This window comes from Piliocolobus tephrosceles, chromosome 1, assembly GCF_002776525.5.
Source record: "Piliocolobus tephrosceles isolate RC106 chromosome 1, ASM277652v3, whole genome shotgun sequence".
Classification (NCBI taxonomy): Eukaryota; Metazoa; Chordata; class Mammalia; order Primates; family Cercopithecidae; genus Piliocolobus; species Piliocolobus tephrosceles.
The window spans coordinates 206,567,898-206,580,707 of NC_045434.1; the positions used below are offsets into that span (position 1 = coordinate 206,567,898).

Below are 12,810 nucleotides of genomic sequence, written 5' to 3' on the forward strand. Positions count from 1 at the left end.
AATAAAAAAATTAAAAAAAGGAAGATCAAAGGAGGAGGTTAAGATCTTGACAAAGATGAACAATCTACTACTGGACCATGAGACTGACAAATAATGAACACATCTACTACTGGACCATGAGACTGATTAAAAACTGGAAAGGGGCCGGGCGCGGTGGCTCAAGCCTGTAATCCCAGCACTTTGGGAGGCCGAGACGGGCGGATCATGAGGTCAGGAGATCGAGACCATCCTGGCTAACACAGTGAAACCCCGTCTCTACTAAAAATACAAAAACTAGCCGGGCGAGGTGGCGGGCGCCTGTAGTCCCAGCTACTCCGGAGGCTGAGGCAGGAGAATGGCGTAAACCCGGGAGGCGGAGCTTGCAGTGAGCTGAGATCCGGCCACTGCACTCCAGTCCGGGCGACTGAGCGAGACTCCGCCTCAAAAAAAAAAAAAAAAAAAAAACTGGAAAGGTTCCTACCCCTTCTGAGGCCCACATTTCCCTGGCTTACCCATCAATAACAAGTATTGAAGAGTTCAGCCATTCCAAATACCTGCATCCTCTGCTGATTTTTGAAGGGCTTCTGCTAATTCTTGGTCTGCAATCTCCTCTGGCCGTACATCCTCTCTTCCGGCCCCATATGCCAACCGGGCGCATTCTGGTAGCTCTCCCTCAGGAAGAAAGGTGGTCTGGGAGCCTGTGGTGCCGATCACGAGTACATTTTTCTTCAGGTCAATGGAACACTTAGAAGAAAGAAACCAAAGAATAATAGCAGATAAAACATCATGCAGAAACATTATGATCCTTAATTTAAAACTCCAATCACAAATGGCCAGGCACGGTGGCTAATGCCTGTAATCCCAGCACTTTGGGAGGCTGAGGAGGGCGGATCACCTGAAGCCAGGAGTTCCAGACCAGCCTGGCCAACACGGTGAAACCCCGTCTCTACTAAAAATACAAAAATTAGCCAGGTGTGGTGGCACATGCCTGTAATCCCAGCCACTTGGGAGGCTGAGGCAGAAGAATCGCTTGAACCTGCGAGGTGGAGGTTGCAGTGAGCCAAGATGGCACCAGGCAAGGCAGTCTCCACAGTATTCTTTACTCCATACTAATGCTAACTTCCTTTTTTGTGTATTTTATAACTACTTAATAGACAGTTGTGCACATATATGATTTACATCTATAAAGGTGGAGACTGCAGGTCCATACCATGACTAAAAAAATAAGGAAAGGCAGTGACAAGGTTTTATTGATACATACATTCATTCATTCATTCGTTCTATTTAGAATGCTGTGTGTTATTATCACTATGATGCATCTATTTTTACAGAAATATATTAAAACAGTGACATAAAAATACTGATTAGCTATATTTTCAATTGTTTTTAACTCGATTTTGTTTTTTGAGTTGTGGTTTTGCTCTGTTATCCAGGCTGAAGTGTAGTGGCACAATCTTGACTCACTACAGCCTGGTCTCAAGGGATCCTCTTGCCTCAGCCTCACGAGTAGCTAATGTACCACCACGCCTGGCTAATTTTTGTATTTTTTGTAGAGACAGGGTCTCACTAAGTCACCCAGACTGGTCTCAAACTCATTCTGATCTCAAGCAATCCTCCCTCCTTGGCCTCCAAAAATGGGAATTACAGGATGTACCACTGTACCTGACAGGTTGACTGGATACAAAACCCTACTGTGAAAAATGTGAAGTACCCAGTGGGGTCTATAGCCCTACCACCCTGAACATGCCCGATCTCGTCTAATTACCCAGTGGACTAACTGCTTCTTCAATGGCGGCAGTATATCTTAAAATACTGTGCTTTACAGTAGAAAGATAAATATCAACACAAATTAATATATTAATTATGCACCCTGTACTAAATAAAGACTTTCACTCATAACATATACATTCCTTAACCTTGAAGGTCTTCCTCCCAAGTACTGTTTGATCAGCATCAGAGAATGCTAAAGACTTAGTCGACTTACACTTTTAGTCAGGTTATCAAAAAACTACTAATCAGGATCTAACCAGAATCTGAAAATTATATAAGGGAACCAAACTGTCCTTTACAATCTCAAAACATTTGGCAAGATTTAACAGATTCACAGAGAGATTTCACAAAAACAGATTCTATCTGTACTGACACATCATTTCAGTCTTTGTGTAACAACATAATTTAAGGACATTTCCAGGTTTGAAAAGTCGTATTTCTTAGTTTTCCAGTATACATAACCAATAAAAACAATGTAATAACCATATTACAAAAAGCAGATGCAAAAAAAAAGGTAAGTGAAGCTCTTAATTACCTGATGCCGTTTAAGCATGTCCAGTCCCAGAAGCATGTCCATGGGCTGTTCCTCAAGTATAGAGAAGGAACATGGCAAAAAATCTCCTTCAATCTGAACCTGAGCTAAAAAGCACATGAAGAGAAAAAGTTATTGTTATGTACTTCAAAAGAGAGATGGAGTTTCGCTCTTGTCGCCCAGGCTGGAGTGCAATGGCACGATCCTGGCTCATGGTAACCTCTGCCTCCCGTGTTCAAGTGATTCTCTTGCCTCAGCCTCCCAAGTAGCTGGGATTACAGGCATGCACCACCGCGCCTGGCTAATATTTGTATTTTTAGTAGAGACGGGGTTTCGTCATGTTGGTCAGGCTGGTCTCAAACTCCCGACCTCAGGTTACCTGACCACCTCGGCCTCCCAAAGTGCTGGGATTACAGGCATGACCCACCGGGTCCAGCCAAAAAGTTCTTTTCGTTATTATTTTTTGAGACAGAGTCTTGCTCTGCTGCCCAGGCTGCAGTGCAGTGGCGTGATCTCGGCTCACTGCAATCTCCGCCTCCTGTGTTCAAGTGATTCTCTGATTCTCTACCTAAACCTCCCAAATAGACGGGATTACAAATGCGTGCCATCACACCTGGCTAATTTTTGTATTTTTAGTAGAGACAGGGTTCACTGTGTCAGCCAGGCTGGTCTCAAACTCCTGACCTCACGTGATCCGCCCACCTTGGCCTCCCAACGTGTTGGGATTACAGGCGTGAGTCACCGCACCAAAACCTTTTTGTGGAGATTGAGTCTCCCTGTACTGACCAGGCTGGTCCTGAATTTCTGGCCCCCGGCAGTCATCCTGCCTTGGCCTCCCAAAGTGCTGGGATTACAGGAGTGAGCCACCACACCCAGCAGATGATCTATTTTTAAAGAATTCCTTCTTACATAAGATATTGCGTATTTTCTTCTAAAATCTGTAACTTTCCTTTCCACATCTAGGTTTCAGGTTCTTTTGTTTTTGTTTTTGGTTTTTTTTTGAGATAGGGTCTGCTATGTTGCCCAGGCTGGTCTCGAACTCCTAGGCTCAAGCAATCCTCCCTCCCCCGCATCTAAGTCTTTACCCTGAATTTGCTTTTGTGTGGTGTGGGTAGGATCCAATTTCTAATTCATTTCTCCCCATGGATACCTCTTGTCCCAGCAACGTTTCCTAAAACTTCCCCATTGCTCTGTAAGACTTCCTCTCATTGATCAAGGTTCATATAATCATGGGTTTATTTCTACTCATATCTTCCAGATAGTCCTTTGACATCTAGAAGGCAATGTTGTTCTAGAGTATTTTGCCCATTCTCACAATATAGAGCCCATGCCGAATTTAAAATGAGCACATCCAGTCTCACAAACAACCAGGATTTTGATGGCATCTCAATGGTTCTGTGGATGAATGTGGGAGAACTGCCATCCCCAACATACTGAATCTTCTAATCCATGGTAAAGTTTTCCTTTTATTTAGGTTTCTCCTATAGCTATAAGGGTTTTTTCATGCTGATCATAGCCACGGATGTAAAATCCACAAGGATGGCCAGAGAGCTTGGTACTTCTTTTGTCTCCTCCTATTATCTTCTCACTTAAAGCCATCAAAAATCTGAGAACTCAGCCCCTGAAGGAACCAGTTTATGGCATTCCTGCAAAACTCAGTCCTACTGTGTTTAGCAAAGTATGAGAATAAGATAGTTGAACTATCTTTATCCTACACAAATCAATAAGAGAAACACAAAGACCCTGATAAACAGACACACATATTTCAAAAGAAAGGAAAAGCAAATGTGTAAAAAAACTATGATTTGCAATGAAAGAAAAGTAACTTACAATAAGAAACCATTCTTTTATTTGTAAAAAAAAAATTTTTTTTTGAGAAAAGAATATTGCTCTATTGCCCAGGCTGATATATACTGGCATGATCTCGGCTCACTGCAACCTCTGCCTCCTGGGTTCAAGTGATCCTCTCACCGCAGCTTCTGGAGTAGCTGGGAGTATAGGCGTACGTCACGACAACTGGCTAATTTTTTGTATTTTTAGTAGAGATGTGGTTTCGCTATGTCGCCCAGGCTGGTCTCGAACTCCTGAGCTCAGGCAATCCGCCCACCTTGGCCTCTCAAAGTGCTGGGATTTTAGGCATGAGCCACCACACCCAGCCTTATTTGTAAATTTAAGAGGGAAAACTAATATTGCTTAACAGTACAGGACATTAAGATGCATATTCATTCAGTGGCAGATAAACCGGATTGGTACAGGTTAGCAACATATCAAGAGTCCTAAAGCATCCGGAACTTTGATTCAGTAGTTTTACTTACAGGAATCTTGACTAGAGGAAAAAAAATCAAAATATGCAGAAAGCTATGCTGCCATGGTATAATAGGAAACATAACTGGCCAAGCGCAGCAGCTCAGGCCTGTAATCCCAGCGATTTGGGAGGCTGAGGCAGGAGAATCGCTTGAACCTGGGAGGCACAGGCTGCAGTAAGCCAAGATTGCGCCACTGCACTCCAGTGTGGGCAACAGAGCAAGACTCTGTCTCAAAAAAAAAAAAAAAGAAAAAAGAAAAAAGAAAACAACCCAAAAGCTGATCCTTAAACCTGCAACAAAAGGCTATACATTTATTCACTTATTTAAATAATTATTTTGAAATTTATAGTGACATTGGGAAAAAGTTTCACTTTTTCTTAGAGCAGAACATAAAATTTTAAACATGAAATAATCACTTTTTTTTTTTTTTGCGACGGAGTCTCGCTGTCTCCCAGGCTGGAGTGCAGGTGGCGTGATCTCGGCTCACTGCAAGCTCCGCCTCCCGGGTTCACGCCATTCTCCTGCCTCAGCCTCCCGAATAGCTGGGACTACAGGCGCCCGCCACCTCACCCGGCTAATTTTTTGTATTTTTAGTAGAGACGGGGTTTCACCGTGTTAGCCAGGATGGTCTTGATCTCCTGACCTCGTGATCTGCCCACCTTGGCCTCCCAAAGTGGTGGGATTACAGGCATGAGCCACCATGCCCGTCCGAAATAATCACCTTTTATAAGATAAAAAAATGCACAGAAAAAAGACCAGAAGGAGATATGCCCAAATGATATCGGTGGTTGATTCTCACTACAGGAATTTAAGGAATGTTTTTTACCTTCATCTCACATTTCTATACTTTTGAAGTTCTCTATAGCAAACATCTACTAAACAGATAATGAAACAAGAAAATAAAAAGAATTCTGATTAGAGATGAAGGACTGAACACACGCATTTATCTACATTTACTTCTAAAACATTACAAAAAGGGTTTCTGGGTTGTGTCTAAGGCACACATTTTTCTTTTTTTGAGATGGAGTTTCACTCTTGTTGCCCAGGCTGTAGTGAAATGGCACGATCTTGGCTTACTGCAACCTCTGCCTCCTGGGTTCAAGTGATTCTCCTGCCTCAGCCTCCTGAGTAGCTGGGATTACAGGCACCCGCCACCACGCTGGGCTAATTTTTGTACTTTTAGTAGAGACAGGGTTTCACCATGTTGGTCAGGCTGTCTCGAACTCCTGACCTCAGGTGATCCACCCGCCTCAGCGTCCCGAAGTGCTGGGATTACAGGCGTGAGCCACTGCGCTCAGCACTAAGGCATAACTTTTTAAGGCCAAATATAATAGTAGAGAACATAAGAACAAAATTTTAGAGCTAAAAAGCAGATGACAGTGAGGAAAACTGAGCAGCAACCCAACTGACATTACAGAACTCCTATGGGGCATAGGAACTGGTCACAAATACCTCTGCAGATAGGAGGAGAGATGGGCCCAAAGCAGCAAGGCTGGCAGGAAGGCTGCAGAGGCACAGTTAGCCCTTGGGGTATCCCTCCTGCACTCTGCTAGGCCAGGAGACCCTTCACCCCGGTAGCAGACTAGAGCCTTATTTTCTGGAGAGGGTGAAACAGAGGCACTCTTAACAGAGGTGAGCATGGAGGGAGACAGGGATAGAACAAGTATCTAACTGAAAACCAGGGGAAATAAATAAAATCCAACTGACATGCCAGCCTTGTTCTTCCTCCCAACTTCCAGACCCATCCTACCGTGAAGGCCACAAGGGCCATGGCTGCCTACCCAGGTCATTTTCCAAACAAGCATTTTGGTGGCCTACTCCTTTTTTTTTTGAGACAAGGTCTCGTTGTCACCCAAGCTGGAGTACAGTAGTATGAACACAGCTCACTGCAGCCTCTATCTCCCTGGCTCAAGCAATACTCCTGCCTTAGCCTCTCGAGCAGCTGGGACTACTGGCACTTGCCACCACACCCAGCTATTCAACAAAAATTTTTGTAGAGATGAGTTATCCCTTTGTTGCCCAGGCTGGTCTCAAATTCCTGGCCTCAAGTCATCACCCCACATAAGCCTCCTAAAGCACTGGGATTGTAGGTGTGAGCCATCGCAGCCAGCCAGTGGCCCACTCTTCAATGTGAGCTGATGCCAAGGATCACAAGACATTTATGAAAACCATATAAAGTAAAATACAAACAAATACAAAATGCAACACAAAGGTTGGAAGACAAAGTTGAAGAAATCCCACAGAAAAACAAAAGAGAAGAAAACTAGAGGACAAGACCAGGATAGATTATCCTATGTGAATAACAGACATTCCAGAGGGGAGAAAATCATCGTCAAAATCATTCAGAGAAAGTCCCCAGAACGGAGGGATGTGAGCATCTAGACTATACAGGTTACCAAGTACCTAGTACATTATATGAGAAGAGATCCACACCCAAGCATCCATTGTGAAAACTCAAAACGCTGAGGTCAAAGGGAAGATTTATAAGCTTCAAAGGAGAAAAACAAGGCTGGGCACCGTGGCTCACGCCATAATCCCAGCCCTTCGGGAGGCCTGGTGGGTGGATCGATCACTTGAGGCCAGGAATTTGAGAGAGATCATGCTGGCCAATATGGCGAGAATACAAAAATTAGCTAGGTGTGGTGGTGCACGCCTGTGATCCCAGCTACTCGGGGAGGCTGAGTCAGGAGAATCGCTTGAACTCAGGAGGTGGACGTTGCAGTGAGCCGAGACTGCGCCACTGCACTCTAGCCTGGGCAACAGAACAAAGACTGTTTCAAAAACAAACAGAAAAGAAAAAGAAAGCTTTCACATAAAGGATCAAGAATCGGAAAAGAATCCATCCTCACTGCAGCAACACTGACAGTGAAAAGGTTAAGGGGCAATGCCTCAAAATTGTGAAGGAAAATGATTTCCAACCTAGGCAGACTAGTAGAAGGTAGGGAAAAAAGACATGTCTGGGCTGGGCGCGGTGGCTCACGCCTGTAATCCCAGCACTTTGGGAGGCCGAGATGGGCGGATCACGAGGTCAGGAGATGGAGACCATCCTGGCTAACACGGTGAAACCCTGTCTCTACTAAAAAAAAAAATACAAAAAACTAGCTGGGCGCGGTGGCGGGTGGCGGGCGCCTGTAGTCCCAGCTACTCCGGAGGCTGAGGCAGGAGAATGGCATAAACCTGGGAGGCGGAGCTTGCAGTGAGCTGAGATTCGGCCACTGCACTCCAGCCTGGGCGACAGAGCCAGACTCCGCCTCAAAAAAAAAAAAAGACATGTCTGATACTTAGTCTCAATTTACTCCCACACACTTCTTCTAAGAAAGTTATTGGATGATGCACTCCAATAAACTGAGGAGCAGATAAAAAAGAGGAAGACAAGGGATTCATGTAATCTAACACACGACAGAGGAGAAAGGAATCTGCAGGACTCAGTCAAGTCAAATTCCAAAACAACAGCTCTGAAGCAGGCCTAAAACTGCCGGTCCAGGCTCAAGAAGTGTCTTTGACAGGATGAAATGTAAAGGCTATTGGGTGTGCTTGAATCGATTTAAAGGAGATTTACATAATTAGGAAATGCCTAGGATGAATACTACGCAAGAAACCAAGTGAGAAAAACAGAACAATTATTAATTCTAAGAGAAAATAATACTAGCCATGAAAGAAAAGCAATCACATTCAATTAGATGGCTCAGCTCTCAAACACAGTCATGTAAGTAAACAGCAAAATAAACATGTTATTTAGAAATACGGAGGTAAGTATCAAAATAAATCAGCTAAAATAATGGAAAGGGATTAGCTTTTCAGGAAATAGAAAGGTAGAAGAGACTAGTTTTTTTGTAACCAGCAGAAACACATAACTTTGACAGAACACAGGATTTAAAACTTCTAGAAATTAGGCTCACTGGCTCAGACATACCCACACAAAAGAAATTTAAAACAACAACAAAATAAGAACAAAAAACCCTCTAAAAACTTGAAAATCTATTACCCTACCTACAAATAGCCTACAGAAGGACAGCAAGCCCCAGTGCCTTTTGCTCACCTAGATGTACCCTTCCAATAATCTTCTGGGTGCCCACTCCTTTGGCAATCCCGGCCCACCGACGGTCCACCAGTCTCATTATATTACACCTTTCTGCACAAGCTTGGCTCATAATAGTCATCTGGGCACCTGGAGGAGTAGAGAAACATCAGACAATAAAAACAAAATCCACTTTGTGAGAAGACTCAAAATACAGCACTAATTAATAATAAAACAAAAACCAAGTACACCCCAAGGCTTTTCTCTCTACAAAATCATTTCTACCTAGCAAGTGTCCTGCCCTGCCTCATCAACTTTCAGTTCTACTCTGTAATCAGAAACACTATATAAAATTTGACATTGAGCAAAGAATATTCTGCAGCAATGTAATAATTAAATGACATTTTAAAACTTTACCAGGAGAAAGCAATGATGTCCTGTGTCTACAGATGGCAATGCTAAATTAGCAGTACTTTGCACTTTTTACCAAGTATCTTTAAGCCATCGCCTCCTGGCTTCAAACGATTCTCCTGCCTCAGCCTCCTGAGTACCTGGGATTAACAGGCTTGCACCATCACGTTCAGCTAATTTTTTTTGTTTGTTTTTTTGTTTTTTTTTTTTGAGGCGGAGTCTTGCTCTGTCCCCCGGATTGGAGTGCAGTGGCCGGATCTCAGCTCACTGCAAGCTCCGCCTCCCGGGTTTACGCCATTCTCCTGCCTCAGCCTCCCGAGTAGCTGAGACTACAGGCGCCCGCCACCTCGCCCAGCTAGTTTTTGTATTTTTAGTAGAGACGGAGTTTCACCGTGTTACCAGGATGGTCTCGATCTCCTGACCTCATGATCTGCCCGTCTCGGCCTCCCAAAGTGCTGGGATTACAGGCTTGAGCCACCGCGCCCGGCCTTTTTTTTTGTTTTTTTTTGAGATGGAGTCTCACTCTGTCACCCAGGCTGGAGTGGAGTGGCGCAGTCTCGGCTCACTGCAAGCTCCGCCTCCTGGGTTCATGCCATTCTCTTGCCTCAGCCTCCCAAGTACTGTCTGCTACCACGCCCGGCTAATTTTTTTTTGTATTTTTAGTAGAGATGGGGTTTCACAGTGTTAGCAGGATGGTCTCAATCTCCTGACCTCATGATCCACCCGCCTCGGCCTCCCAAAGGGCTGGGATTACAGGTATGAGCCACCACGTCCGACACGTCCAGCTAATTTTTGTATTTTTAGTAGAGACGGGGTTTCACCACTTTGGCCAGGCTGGTCTGGAACTCCTCACCACAAGTGATCTGCCCACCTCCGCCTCCCAAAGTGTTGGGATTACAGGTGTGAGCCACGGTGTCCGGCCCTATCAAGTTGTTTTGATATCAAACTTTGGGCTGGGTGTAGTGGCTCACGCCTGCAACTGTACTTTAGGAGGCCAAGACAGGAGGATCACCTCCAAGGAGTGGGAAACCAGCTTGGGCAACATAGTAATATCCCATCTCACTATGTAAGCAAGTAAGTACATTATTTACTACTTTATCTGCTCAGAAAATAAAATTAAAAACAAAAACCTCACACTGGGACACTATAGTCTACTACTAATAAATCATGCAGTCTCCCAAAATTTAGAAGTGGACTTCCATACTCTGCTCCAACAATTAGACTCTCTTCCCTTTAAATATGAGGGCACTTAGGCTATCTTCTCTCCCAGAAACACATACTCGGCAGGTTGGCCTATGTAGAAGACAGTCGCTTCTGTAATCTTTACTGTCCTAATTTCTCCCTGAAACTCTAGTTCTACATTCTTGTGCGCTGGACATTTCTGTCAAAGCCAACAGGCATAAAACTCCTTCTCCCCAAATAATTCCCACTTTGGATTTCTCTGACTTTGCCAATGGGATTATTTTCTCACAGCCATAAAACCTGTGCATTGCTCACTTTTGACTCTTCTCCTAGTCTTCTTTATTCTCTCAAACCTGTAAATAACGTCTATGCAATTTCTGATGCCCTTTTTTCGTCTTTTTTTTCGAGACAGAGTCTCGCTCTGACACCCAGGCTGGAGTGCAGTGGCACGATCTCGATCTCGGCTCACTGCAAGCTCTGCCTCCTGGGTTCGCGCCATTCTCCTGCCTCAGCCTCCCGAGTAGCTGAGACTACAGGTGCCCGCCACCACACCCGGCTAATTTTTTGTATTTTTAGTAGAGACGAGGTTTCACCGTGTTAGCCAAGATGGTCTCGATCTCCTGACCTCGTGATCTGCCTGCCTCAGCCTTCCAAAGTGCTGGGATTACAGGCGTTAGCCACCGCGCCCAGCCGAGTTTCACTCTTGTTGCCCAGGCTGGAGTGCAACGGCACAATCTTGGTTCACTGCACGCTCCACCTCCGAGGTTCAAGCGATTCTCCTGCCTCAGCCTCCCAAGTAGCTGGGATTATAGGCAAGTGCCACCATGCCCGGCTATTTTTTGTATTTTTAGTAGAGACGGGGCTTCACCGTGTTGGCCAGACTGGTCTCGAACTCCTGACCTCAGGTGATCCGCCCGCTTTGGCCTCCCAAAGTTCTGGGATTACAGGCATGAGCCACTGCGCCTGTCCTGATGCTCTTTCTCCTGACCATAGTGATCAGCCTGGCTCACGCTGCCATTCTCTTGCAAGAGGACAATTGTTCTGGCTTCCAAACCATTCCGTGGATGTGTAATTTAAAGCAAGGAAATTGTTGTGACTCATAGGTGTACAGAATTCTTCAGATCTGTATCTACCTTTAGTTTTCCTAAAATATCACTTTTTTTTTTTTTGGAAACACAGTCTTGCTCTGTTACCCAGGCTGGAGTGCAGTACAGTGGTGTGATCTCAGCACAATGCAACCTCTGCCTCCTGGGTTCAAGCGATTCTCCTGCCTCAGCCTCCTAAGCAGTAGAATTACAGGCGTGCCACCATCATGCCTGGCTGATCTTATATTTTTAGTAGAGATGGGGTTTCACCATGTTGGCCAGGCTGGTCTTGAACTCCTGACCTCAAGTGATCTACCTGCCTCCCAAAATGCTGGGATTACAGGTTTGAGCCACCGCACTGGGCCAACAGTACCATTTTCAAATCACTTACTTCTTCATCTGCTTAGAAGTCCTCAATGGTTTCCACTCCTTATGAGATTAGTTTCAAACCACCATCACCACAGCTTCAGATCCCACCCCATCCTGGCTCCACTGTTTCTTTCTGGCCTTACATTCTAACTACTCTAAACCCTCTGCTTCAGCAGGAGGAATATGAATGTCGCCTTTGCCATTCACTCACTTTGACCCTCCTGTAAAATACTCCCTCTCCTGTTTTTCTGAATTCCACCGATGCTTCAAGATCCAGCTCAAGACCCACTTCCTCCTCAACTGACTGCCCTTTTGCAATGACTTTGCCTCTCACTCAATTCCAACACTTCTGCTCATATTACTCACAGGTACCCAATACTTTATAAGAAATAAAAGTTCTTGGCATTTGAGAAAGGTTAGATTTTAAAAGGCCCAGAAATAATGAAGGAAAAGGGAATTTGGAAAGGCAATACTCTCTTTTTCTTCCTCCTTCTTAACTTTAATCTACAAAAGCAAGTTATTTAAAGTAAGCAACCCAGGATGAGAAGGGCCCCTTTCACTGCTCTCCTGCATTTTCCAAAGCCTCAGCTCAAATGCTGTCTTTTGGAAAGACTCTCCTGAGCACCTTGGTCAGAGTGAGAATGTGGTCTCTATAGCCATCCAACATTCACCTGACTTTTGCACAGTGGTTGCGATTTCTGGCATCAAGGGAACCTGGGGCTGAATCCAAAGCCCACCACTCACGAACTCTGTATACCTGGAAGCGTGACTTGATCTTCTCTCTATCTAAGCTTCCTTATGGATAAGATAGGAACTATAGTAGAACAAAGTACATAGAGCTGTTCTGAGGATGAAATAAAATTGAGTAAGATGATTACATTAAGCACCTAGCATGGTGCTTGGCACACAATAAGGAATCAATACACACTGAGTATTCTATTAGCATCTCCTATGTATTTGTCTCTCACTCACAGAGGGGCCCTCTGAGGCTCCAGCCACTAAGTCTTATCACCAAGCACTCAGCACAAGGCCTTACACACAACAGACATTTTTAAAACGGAATAATCAGTAAATTTACTTCTCCCAGGAATGTCTGTATCTCAAGATACAAACTTCTTTCCCCGCCCCGCCCCCCGAAGGCAGGCTCTCACTTACCCA

At 44.7% G+C, this 12,810-nt stretch overlaps 1 protein-coding gene across 2 annotated transcripts in view; it reads right to left on the reverse strand.

Annotated features, from left to right (window-relative positions):
* DDI2 (DNA damage inducible 1 homolog 2) overlaps positions 1-12,810 on the reverse strand; it is a 44,498-nt gene that overhangs the window by 8,567 nt on the left and 23,121 nt on the right. For both annotated transcript variants that reach the window (XM_023193489.2, XM_023193488.2), the window contains exons 6-8: positions 8,627-8,755; positions 2,285-2,388; positions 534-723 (exon numbers count right to left, since the gene is read on the reverse strand). In XM_023193489.2, coding sequence (XP_023049257.1) covers positions 534-723; positions 2,285-2,388; positions 8,627-8,755 — 423 coding nt within the window. The remainder of the gene's footprint in view (positions 1-533; positions 724-2,284; positions 2,389-8,626; positions 8,756-12,810) is intronic.